Source organism: Chironomus tepperi, unplaced genomic scaffold, assembly GCF_022539635.2.
Source record: "Chironomus tepperi strain 1889 unplaced genomic scaffold, CSIRO-AGI_Ctep_v1 contig_309, whole genome shotgun sequence".
In the NCBI taxonomy this organism is placed as follows: Eukaryota; Metazoa; Arthropoda; class Insecta; order Diptera; family Chironomidae; genus Chironomus; species Chironomus tepperi.
In genome coordinates this window covers 3,493,941-3,506,097 of record NW_027226431.1, presented here as the reverse complement: position 1 = coordinate 3,506,097, position 12,157 = coordinate 3,493,941, and the positions used below count along the sequence as shown (strand labels likewise).

Below are 12,157 nucleotides of genomic sequence, written 5' to 3'. Positions count from 1 at the left end.
TTCCTGGCTAAGTCCCTTCAGACTAACTTCATATTAAACATCTCCCACATTTGCTACTCAACTGCTCTGTTTTCATAACACAATGGTGAATGACTCCTTTTTCAAATTTTTTCTATCCTTTTACTTTGTGATTAAAATTGTAATTTGCATAAAGAAAACTTCGCAGTTTGCAGTTTATTTAAGAGCATAGCTATGGTAAAATAAAAATTAATTCACATTTAAATTCAATTTGTCTGCAGTTATCATCATTTCATTGTTGTCATAGTGCATTTAATTGCCCGTGAGCAAGATGAAAAAGTGCACTGAATCTACTGAATAATTTTGCATACTTTTGTTACATCAGCTGGTGGTTGAGGATCATGAATTCAAGTAGGGATTGAGGAATAAACGAAATTAATTGTTTGTCATTGAAAAGTTTTTTTATGAAGGAATTAAAATTTCATAATTTTATGACGGATTATGAGTCAGATTATGCATATGAAAGGCAATACAACTGGTAATTAAATGAGATGATTAAACTTTAATTTTAATTTGAAAAGATTAAATCGATTTAAATTTCCAGAGAGGCACAATGTGATGAACTGCATTTATTGCCAATAAATTGGTCAGAATCAGTCGTTACGGTCGTTAAGTGAGGATTTATGAACGTTTTAACGTGTTTTGGACTTAGCGGTACCTAGCAAACACGTTGTGCTGTTTGGGTTTTGTATTCAGCAACTTCATTCCTCACCCTACCTCCATCATGCTAGTACAATTTCGAATGTCAATTAATTGCACCGTGAACCTCAAAAATCAAAGAAACCTGTGCTTATTTAAGAGCAATAACCGAACATCTTTAAAAAATTAGAACCAAAATCATCAATGGCTTTAAATGCCTTCTCAACAAATCTTCCATCTTTAACAGCAAATCGTGCAAAAAAAAGTCTTTCTGAATATGACTTAAAGAACTCTCAGTAAGGTCAAGAGAAAGGTTTACCCAAATTTTCAAATTTTGCAAATGAAAGCGAAAGAACAAAAAGCCTTTTGGCAAGTAGCTTTTGAAATGGATGTTAAGATTGAAATGAAAAATCAACAGTGCTGGTTGATTCAATCTTGAGATTGTGTTCTTTATCCATTCTCATGAATTAAGTAAAGAATTTCTTAAAGGTTATTGTCGGATGTAATATTTAGAACTTGGAAGAATTGCTGAGTTCTTTGTTGAAAGTCAGAGGATTGTCCATTTTATTTCTGAAAAATTGTTGCATTATTCACAAAATTGTCGTAAAAATCATGAGACATAAGCAATGTCCCGGTAGACACTTGGTGTGGAAAAATCGGAATTAAGTGTCACTAAGTCAGCGTGATGACTTAGAGTTCTATTTTCTCCAATCAGACACAAACAGCACAAATCGGATAATCGATCCGAAATCCAGCACTTGACTGACGTGACTCTGGAATGGTGCCGGATCTAAATCGAGTACGGTATCAAATAAGAGTCACGCCGCCCTGGTATTTTTGATGGCTAACCGATTTGTGCTACTCAAATTGTCACTTCGGCCTAGATATGACATATGACTTTCAGACAGGAACCTATGATTCCAGTACTTTTTACCTTCACATGCAAATAAAACCAAATTGAAAAAAGCTTAAAAATTCCATTCATTTTAATTTACATTAAGTACATTCATAAATAGAACAAACTCATCCTTTTTATCATCCGATTCACAGACACAACACTCATCTGTGCATGCAAATGTTCACAAGTGACTTTCAAATACCTAAATATAGAGATTTTCAGAATCCGATTATCATACAAAATTCAGTTAACAGTAAAAAGTTTGTCGCACATAAATGCACATACAGGATAAAGGAATCAGAATTTGGCATTAAAACTTTACATTTACACGTTCACATCTCCTTAATTTTATTCCAGAAACAGTACAAACATTAACATTAAGCAGATTGTGCAACATGCTAAAAGATGTTGCTGCATAAAAAATGAAATATTTATTGCGGTTCATATGGAACTAAAGTTTAATGCTGGCAAATAGCGCTTAAAAAATGCAAACATTTTAGCGCATACACTCAACCCATTATAAGATTTATGAAGATGCTTCCGTTTCTCTTTTTGAAAAATTATGAGCTTTTTTTTTCATCCTGCATCCTTAATATGTAGTATAACGTTTTGTGCATGCTGTTGTAACATCCTTTGAAAATTAATTTAGCGCAATACATCAAAAGAATGAATTTTACGGTTGCACTTAAATTATGATTCTATATGTGAGCACATCCGCTTTTAGTTTTCATAACCAGAATACATTAAAAAATTATTTTCTTTTAAGTAGCAAGGAACTTTAAGGCTAATGGCTGTATTATATTGCCTGGAAGAAAACTGTTGCATATTCTTTAATGTACTTGTTGAATGACTCGAACTTAATTCCTTTTTTTCTTTTTCCATCCACTTCACTTGGCATTCTGCCCAAAAAAAAGTATAAGATGAAATAAGTCTGAAACACTTACAAGATATTGCCTTTCTCGTCGTCGTTTTTGAAGGATCTTAAGGCTTCGAGTTTTCTGCTCCAAAATCCCCACAGATGTAACCGTTCTTGATCTGTGTGCTGCTCGCTGGCTATAAAAAAACTTCTACTTGAGAAAAAAGTCTTGACAGTCATATTGTCTGTAGGAAAAAGAAATCCCCGAAGTGTTCTCTCGCTACTCATAACAAACAATTCTCGAGAATTCTGTAACCAAAAAAAGGTTATTTTTTTCTCTCCTTATGTTTACATTCATCACTTCCGATTCACACGACAATTCACTCTTAAAATATTTTATGACTTACTGCGATTTAATTTTTTGTTTACATGACTTGCGTTAATCAGCACGATTGAATAAATTAATAGTAAACTTGTGGAGATAAGAATTGTACATAAAACTCTGAATTACTCACTGGCTTGTTATCAGTTCAAGTTAGAGCTTCAATCGAATAAGTCATACTAAAAATAAATTTTTTATTTGATAATTTTCATCAAAATTTTCAAAAAGTCTTTAAAAGACTAGCTTAATAAAATGAAATTAAAATATTTGTTCCTACTTGCAATGTGCATAGCTGTTGCGATTGCACATCGAACACGCGAGAATGACAATCAAAAGAGATTACAGCGTAGCGATCAAGACAATGCATTAGCTGAAAATAACGGTTCAGTCTCAGATACAAGTTCCATTGAAGAAGATGCTCTAGAGGATACACTTCCAGAAGATACCAACAGTCCAAAAGAAAGTCCAAAATGGGGAAAGAATGGAAAACGTAAGAATCGTAAATGGCGTAAAAATAAGTGTAAGAATGAAAATAAAACTGATGCAGCATCTGAAGACGGTGACAGTAATAAGGAACAAACAGAAGTAAAATGTGAAAGACACCGACACCGTGGATGGCGTAGACGAGGAAACAAAGACAAAAAAGATAGCACTGAAGAAGATCAGAATGAAAATAAACTCGACAGGCATCACCATCACCATCACCATCGTTGTAAAGGAAATAAAACGGAATCAGATGATTCAGTTCATGGTCAAGATGGAAACTATGAAAGACATCATCACGGATGGCATAAACACGGACGTAGGAATCAAAATAAACAAACAGATGATCAAGACAACAATCAAGTTGGAAATGAGGAAGGAAAACGTGAAAGACATCGTCATAGAGGAAATACAAATGAGAATGGTGAGCATGTTCATGAGCATGTTCATGACCCTGAATGGCACAAAAAACACAATATTCCAATGCCTGAAGATGGACAACATCATCATCATCATCACCATCACCATCATCATAATAAAACTACAACAACCAGCACGACACAAACTCCCTCAACATCTGTTCCACCAAGTAATGACGAAATAGCAACCGAATTGGATGTTAGAGCCAAGTAAGTAGCTAAATATAGATTCCAAAATAAATAAACAGAAGTAAATTTTCATCTCTGATTATTTCTATATATAGTATCGAATAAATTGACCTCTATGGCAACAACCACATCGGATAGTGATGAATGACTCAACTGAGAACCATAAATTTTTATTTATGGCTACATAAATTTTAAGAAATAAAGAAAAAAAAGTTTACACAACAAATAAAAAACAGAAAAGCTTTCTGTCAAACCATAGATAATGCCTTTATTCTCTCTTCCTTATCTTCTTTACTTGTTGATTGCATGAATTTCTCGTCGTAGCAATCGCTTATTTTCTTCTTCCTTTTGCAAATACGAAAGAAATTTTCACTTTGAACTCTCATCTGTCTTCTAGGACAATATTTATATATCGTATGAATCGTAAAGCTTCTCTTTTAGAAAACACTTCTTTGCCTTTACAGTAATTCCGATGAAAATTTTCGTTCCCTTTGTGATATTTTGCTTGAATTTTTCACATAAATTTATTAAAAAAATATCTTTAAAAGAGCGTTCAGCAATTCCTTTAGAGATTAAAAATTGGAGAAACCATGTTGGGTTCTGAAGGTAGACCAAAGAGCTCATGGGATAACTGTGTGAGTAACGATTCAAAAGTTCTGGGAATTAGAAACTGGTAGTTATCTTACAAATCCAGCTTTGGGCGCTTACGCATTCGTCTAGGAAGTAAGTTGGGGTCTTACTGATCATAGGAGATAAAATATATGAGGTAGTCAATGAGTTTTTTACCTAGGATAAATCATCAGCAACAATTTTGACACGACACTGGAGATCAAACGGAGGATCATGGTGGCTCAACTTTGGAGTTCTTTGCTGTTAATTTTGGTTAATGGCTAACGGTGAAATGGCATCAGTGGCCTAAATGGTAGAGCGTGGGCCTTACGTGCACTCAAGGTCCTGGGTTCAATCCCAGGTCATGTCTAATTTTCGAAGCTCTTTTTCCATTTCACCGTTCAAGTTATTGTGTGTTGGAAAAAGTTTTGAGGTCTTTGGCACACAAGTGTCTCCACTGCTAGGTAAACAAGGATATACAGTATTGGATGACAATTACGAAATCTTGCACACACGAATTGTAACTAGTAATTGCAGGGAACAAAGGTCTTATGACGTACTTGTTTTGCAATGTGCAGAGCTTAAGTTTATCCCATTAAACTGTAGGTCTACATTGTGGTACAACAGATTTAAACGCAGTGCATCCAGCTCATTGGGCATCAGTCATTAAATATATTAGTTAATGGCAAGAGGTTCTGAAGATTGAACCGGCTTTAACGTTATTTCCTCTTAGCATGGGCCCACGTGCGCCTGCCATGGGCACAAATAAGTGAAAAAGGTCTTTGAACTCATGAAAGAAGTTGTTTATAGAGAAAGCATTGCATTTAGTATCGGTAATTGGTACACGGCTTATTGACTCTATCTTTAAGAGACTCATGGATCGAATTGATCTATACAGTAAATAAGTAAGAACAAATTCTTAATTTTATTATTTAATTCACAATTGTTAAGTAGATTTCAATAGATGAAGCTTTAAATCACCCACAGGCCAGAACTTTCATAAATTTTTCCATAACCACCGAAAATGAAAATCACGGGTTTCCATTAAATGTATCCTGGTGGTTCTGGAATGTAGTGAATTTCATAAACACCACATGTATTTCCAAGTGGTGGATAAAATCACACGTGTGAAAACACCACATACATTTGTACGTGGTGTTTCTGAAATCACGTGTGTTTCAAATCACCCACAAAATTTCGTTTGTGGGTGATTTGCGATCAATGTAAACAAAATTAGGGTAAAAAATAATTTTTGGTCACTTTTTTTGGTCATCAGTCCTCAGGCATTTCCAAGCATTTTCAGACCATAGTTTGTATAGAAGAGTCGTTCCTCAGAAAATAAGAACTTCTGCATTAAAACTTTTGAACTTCCTGTAACTTAAAATTTCCAAAAGAAAATATTGGAAAAATGACCAAAATTTGGCCATTTTTTGTTACAACTTGCTTGCGCTAAAGGATTTGCTTTTCAAAACTAATAAGTATCCAAAAAGTTGCCTTTTACATGTCTCTATCATTCCTCATATAAATATTTTCAAATGAATGAAGCACTTCCTCAGATTCTTCATACAAAATGATCCATTTTCAAATGTAATTTTTGGTCACAAAAAATGTAATTTTTGGTCAAAGTTTTTTTTCGCAGGATGCATTGAAAAATTTGTGGAAGGAAAAAAAATGTAATTTTTGGTCACTTTTTACAAAAGTAAGCGTTGAAAATTTGTGAAATTTTTTTCCCTTAATCTTAATTTTTTTGATGCAAACTTAAAGATGAGGAAGATCAGAAATGTGTGATTCAAATTTTATGGATGTAGCTGTAATAGAAAGGCATTAAATCATCCATCAAAGTTTTCGAAAAATTCCTTCCAAACAAATTTTTCAATGCATACCGCGAAAAAAAAGTGACCAAAAATTACATTTTTTTTGACCAAAAATTACATTTTTTTGACCAAAAATTACATTTGACTTTGAAATTGGTATATCTGGGATATGACACTTCCAAAAAATTCTGAATTTTTCTATGGTGAAAATATCCACAATATATGATAGTTTGAACCACTTTCCAACAATTTTAAACAAAACAGCAAAGAGAAATATTTAAGTTAAAAATGAAAAATGACCAAAAATTACGTCATTTTTTACCCTACAAATTTCAATACAAAATTTTATTGAAATTTTGAAGTTTTTCTTTAAAATAATTTTGATTTTGAACAATGGTGATTTATTAGAGTGACATTGTGTTATGAGCCTTTTTATCTATAAGTCGATATGTAAGCATAATTACTTATTAGCTGGCGTATACATAATTTTGATCCATCGCCTACCTCATATGACACATAACTGGCTCTATCACTCCGTCTGCCAATTAAATACGAAATGCAATACTAATATCGACAGGTTCCTTCTAATTCTTCCACTAACGTTTTACGAGTCCAGAAAATCGGATATATAGATCCAATTTATTGGAACAGGTCTTATAATAACATGTTTAGCATCAAAGTCTGTTCATTTGACACTTCTTATAATATCAGAGTTCTATATTTATATGGCAATTCCAACCTGGCGGATTCGTTTCTTATACATGATTAATTTGGTATGTCTTGAGATCGACTCAGTAGAATCTAACTAAATTATTAGCTTTATCCTTCTTAACATGTTGTGTCAAATTATTGCTAATAATGATTCTCAAGTAGACAAAGTTTGACCACTTGGGAATATCCAATAACTAACAGATCCCACAAGCTTTCTGTTGCAGCAACCATAAGAAACTGTCTTTTGGATCATTAACTTCGAACTATTAGCTTCTAACTAACTTTCAGAATGTGAGACTTTACTAACGATAGAAGAGTATTAGCCATATGTCTATTATTTAGAGCCTAGGTTTACAAAAGGGCATTCTGACTCTATTTGGTCACATCACAAAGTACAACATCACTTGAACAGATTCTCTGTTTTGATCTAATTCATATTCACGTATTACTGGAAGTAAGCACCAGGTTAGGATAGAACATCCATACAAATACGAATACCGCCATACTCATACAAATAACGCGGTATTTCATTTTAGAGTTTCAGAGCCTTTTTGCCTTGTGCACCAGTAATTCGTGGTAAACATTTTGTGTTTTGGTCCCACTTACAGCTTTCCTAGTATTTTGAAGAGTGTGACTTATCCACCCAAACTTTTTCAAAGGGCTTCCTTACTGAATTAAATGATGTATGCTTACAATTTCGACTTTAGAGGCTCATCACAATATTCTAATAAACAAAAATTGAATTTCTAATTTTTTTCTCAAAATCTAAAAATAAAAATTATTTTAAAGAAAAACTTTAAAATCCTCAATGAAATTTTGTATTGAAATTTGAAGGACTTCATGAAGAATTACATTAATTCCCAAATCACACAAACGCATTTTGTGGGTAATTGATTACACGTGATTTCAGAAACACCACGTACAAATGTATCCGATGTTTAAAATCACACGTGTGATTTTATCCAACTTGATACATGTGGTGTTTATGAAATTCAGTAAGATCCAGAACCACCACATACATTCAAGTGGTGTTTCTGGAAACCCGTGATTTTCATTTTCGGTGGTTAAAAAATTTGCGTGGGTGTTCTGGCCTGTGGATTTAAAGCTTCATCGTACACATATACTTTACATCAATAAATCAATAAGTAGGATAGCTAGCCAGCGTGATGCAGACTTGACGCCCAAGCCATACCGCATCTTTTTGTCCCAGCGACACAAATGAAGAAGGCTCCGTCATCGAATTTTGAAGGCCTACAGCCATATGGACTATCTACATCCATTTGGTGTTAATAAGAGGACTGATGCAGAACCTTAAAGAAACTGTGGTGGAGTCTTATTCATTTGTGTCACTCGGGAAGTTAGGATTCAATATTTAGAGCTTTCATAATTTTTCCTAACTTTTCATTCATTATCTTTTCAACTTTATCAACTACACGCTGCTCAATGAGTTTAATTTTTGCATCAATGGAAACTAAAGTTCTATAGCGAGAAATCTCAATTTCCTTTTGAACTTCCTCAAGTTTTCTGGTATTCTTACTCAAAGAATTGCTTAAAGTTTCCTCGATATTGTCAAATTTTTCATCAAAAATCGAATAGGTTTCATCAGAACTGCCATTTTTTGAGGTTGACAACTCTAATTTTTCAATGGAACCTTTTAAATTTTTAAGTGATTTTTCAATTTCATCTTGTGGCATTTTCAAGTTGTTATACAAATTCGTCAAGTTACTTATTGTTTTTAAAACTAAGTCCATTTGACAGCAATTTGAACAGTTTTGAGAAATATTTGTTTCATTTGCATCAATTGAGGGAACTGAGGAAGTCAACAATGTCAAATTAGTTTCAGATTTTGGTTTTTGATCAGACTTGGACATTTTGAAAGTTTCAATTCTTTCCAAAAATGAAGAGTGATTTGAGAATTTAGACTTTTTTAAAGCTTCCTCAAAGTTGCTCAATTTTGCGCCAAATAAATCCAAACTCAATGTTTTTGAATCATTTTCTAACTTTTTAAATTGCGTATTTAAGTTAAGGAACTCAACATTTGCGCAGTTCTTCTTGACTATCTGAATGAATTTTTTGACTCTTTCTCTTGAGTCCTGGACATTTTGCTTAACGCATGGTGTTTCATAGAATGCACAACTGTTTAGCTTATCTAAGTGATCTAAGACATTAGGATCTATATGAATAATTTTTGATTCGTGAATTCCAATAACTTCCAACTCTAAATTATAGTCAAAAAGTCCTTCTTCTATCACTTCAATAACGTTACGAGTCACATAAAAATTAACCAATTTTGGGAAAGGCTTTAAGTCATTCTTATGAATTTCTTTTAATCCAGATCTATATATATGAATAGCTTTAAGATTTTTAAAGAAAACTTCCAGTCCTTGTGGAAAAAAATTAATTGTTTTTTCTTCAACATCAAATGCAATCACGTCATCATTTACTTTTGAATTGTTATGAATTCCAACAACAGATGTTATCTGTGCTGATTCTTTGGTTGTGATGTTTGGATCATTTTGAACTAAGCATCGATAAACACTGGAACCCACACGATGAACATAAATAAAATTAAATTTACATTCGATTGTTGTTGACCATAGTGAACCACAACAAGTCATCAAGATACAAAGGAAAACACTTAATAAATAAAAAAGGAATTAGGTCATCGATTTAATTTTAGAGTTCTAAAATTAACCTCACCAGAAATTTTTAATCATTTTGGATGGCTTACAGAAATAGATTTTGTGTCTTAAACCGACTAAAGTTCACGATTAAATGACTTAAATTTGATTTTTGAGCATCTAATTATTTCAAAAACAACAACTGATAATTTGAATAATTAAAAAAAAGTAACAAAAGTTCTCTTGATATTGATCGAAGGACTTAAGCGCATTTTTCACACAGCGATCAGTAATTGATTAACAGATATCAGTTTCCGACATAAAAAACAAGATCCAGTAAGATCCAGGTCACTTCCATAACTAAAAAACAAGATCAAGGAGACTTTCAAACTAAAAAACAAGATCCAGTAAGATCCAGGTCACTTTCCTAGTACCTAGAAAACAAGATCCAGGTCACTTTTAGACCAGAAAAATAAGATCCAGCAGGATCCAGGGCACTTCTGATCTGAAAAACAAGATCCAGTAAGATCTTGGAAACGATTAGACCAAAAGTACAAGATCCAGTAAGATCTAAGTACTTTTTGAAATAACGGTTTTCTGAAATTTAAACTTTTTAACGGATTTGAAAATTTCAAAAATTTCCCGCAAAAATTTGTTTACATTTTGCACTGAAATGTAAAATTCATTATAAATTTAGAATTTACAAGATTTAAAGACTTTGTGACACTCGATTTCAGGGGAAAGGGCAAGTCTGACAAGTCTGGCTGCTGCAATCTCAGCCATTTTCTTAAGTTTATGACAGAATCCTTACATGGGATCTTGTTGAATTTTTCATCTCTTTATTTTGCTTCTTTCTCCAGATACTTTACATGAAATATGTTGCATGACTGCATATAAAATCAGATCCAATTTATTCTCGCCTTTGTGTGAAAGAGATGAAGATGAAGAAGAAGTTGAAATAAGGAAGTAAGTGAGAGAGAGGAGAAAAAGGATGAGAATTAAATTACCTTATGTACTTTACAGCATCACAAACAGAGAAATATTCAGTACAATCATGACATTGACAGAGCTTTTGCGAGCCATGAGAATAGAATTATTATTTAAGAGAATACTGACAACTTTTATATTTTATTTTATAAGCAGTAAGCTATGAATTCTGCTTTCATCAACATTCTCTCGTATTAATGCCGGTTCCTCAATGTTTATTCACTCATGAAACATGAATTATTAAACAATGGAAGAAGAGTTTTTACGAAAAAAAAAAAAATTAAAGCAGAACAAGAAGAGAATATTGAAAACTTTCGACATTGATTGATTCTTATATATGAACAAGAATAGAATATTTAGGTATGGGGTCATTCGTAAATGATGTTTATCTCAGAGTGGTAAATTTGTGATATGTCAACAAAAACAGTCAATCTGTCACAGGTCGTGATATGGCCATCATCTGTGACAGGTCGCACCTGTGACATGCAGATTTAATCCGTCGATATTCCATCATCTGTGACAGATGACACATGTGACAGGGAACACACGTGACAGGCGGCACATGTGACAGGTCAGGCCTGTGACAAGCAGGCGATACATGTGACAAAGAAGAACCAACCTGTCAACAGGTAACAGGCCAAAGAAGTCCTCTGACAAATCACTTTTGGACAGAACCTGTCACCTCTACCTGTAACAGGTACCTGTCATAGCAACTCTGGTTCACTTTGATTTGCTTCATGTGTTGCTACTCACTTGCCAAGTGTCACAAAGTTATAGAATCCATTAAATATGTGACATCATTAACTAATGAACCCCTATGATGATTAAAGATTTTTTTTTTTGTTCAAGCACATCGAATAACTTGTTTTTGGATATTTTACGTATTCATCATCATTTGTTATGTTTTTATGTTTTTGAAACGAAAGTAAGTACAGGTTTAATTGCTTCCATCGATTCTCCAGCAACAAAAACACAACAAATATGAAACATAACATTCTAAGAATTTGGATATTTCCGAATGTATAAAATACAAAACCGGTGTTGTAATTGACTGTCGATGACTAAAATTACTCTTTGTTGGATATATTTTTAGAATTTTGCATTCACGTGCTTATTTTTGATTTGCGAGAATTTCTTTAAAAAATCACCGGCTTTAAACTTCTAACAATAGTTTAACTTTTTTTCACAGAATTTCTTGCAAATTGATGATATTCGCAGGGTTGGGATCTTGAATTGAATTATGAGGCATGATGAGTAGATTTCTTGGATTTTCATGTTTTCAGGCAGTTTTGGGTCACATTAGCTGTATATATTGTTTGTATTGAAAACTTACTGGAATTACTGTAATATGAAAGCAACATGGCATAGACAGTTCTAACAGAATAAGTAAGTAGAAATTTAACAGTTAAGCAATAGAATCAGATGGAAGCTGTATGTCCAGGGCGTAATCAAAGCATGTCTTTCGAGTAAGTGAGTAATTTATATGAAAGTATGTCCATTCTTTAAGTAGACAATACATGGACTTTAGTTG

At 33.1% G+C, this 12,157-nt stretch overlaps 2 protein-coding genes and 1 long non-coding RNA gene across 3 annotated transcripts; 1 reads left to right on the top strand and 2 right to left on the bottom strand.

Moving 5' to 3' along the window:
• Positions 1-1,878: 1,878 nt before the first annotated feature.
• LOC139092730 (uncharacterized) lies at positions 1,879-4,525 on the bottom strand. The gene is made up of 2 exons (XR_011544619.1): positions 2,819-4,525; positions 1,879-2,720 (listed from the first exon to the last, which is right to left on the bottom strand). It is a non-coding gene; the product is annotated as an uncharacterized lncRNA (long non-coding RNA).
• Positions 2,928-4,147, top strand: LOC139092729 (sarcoplasmic reticulum histidine-rich calcium-binding protein-like). Its single transcript, XM_070643253.1, has 2 exons — positions 2,928-3,905; positions 3,980-4,147. Exons 1-2 carry the CDS (start codon positions 3,046-3,048, stop codon positions 3,987-3,989), a joined length of 870 nt encoding a protein of 289 aa, XP_070499354.1. The 5' UTR covers positions 2,928-3,045; the 3' UTR covers positions 3,990-4,147.
• A 3,595-nt stretch (positions 4,526-8,120) lies between the features above and the next one.
• LOC139092630 (girdin-like) lies at positions 8,121-9,805 on the bottom strand. Its single transcript, XM_070643107.1, has 2 exons — positions 9,719-9,805; positions 8,121-9,655 (listed from the first exon to the last, which is right to left on the bottom strand). Exons 1-2 carry the CDS (start codon positions 9,733-9,735, stop codon positions 8,377-8,379), a joined length of 1,296 nt encoding a protein of 431 aa, XP_070499208.1. The 5' UTR covers positions 9,736-9,805; the 3' UTR covers positions 8,121-8,376.
• Between the last annotated feature and the right edge of the window lie 2,352 nt (positions 9,806-12,157).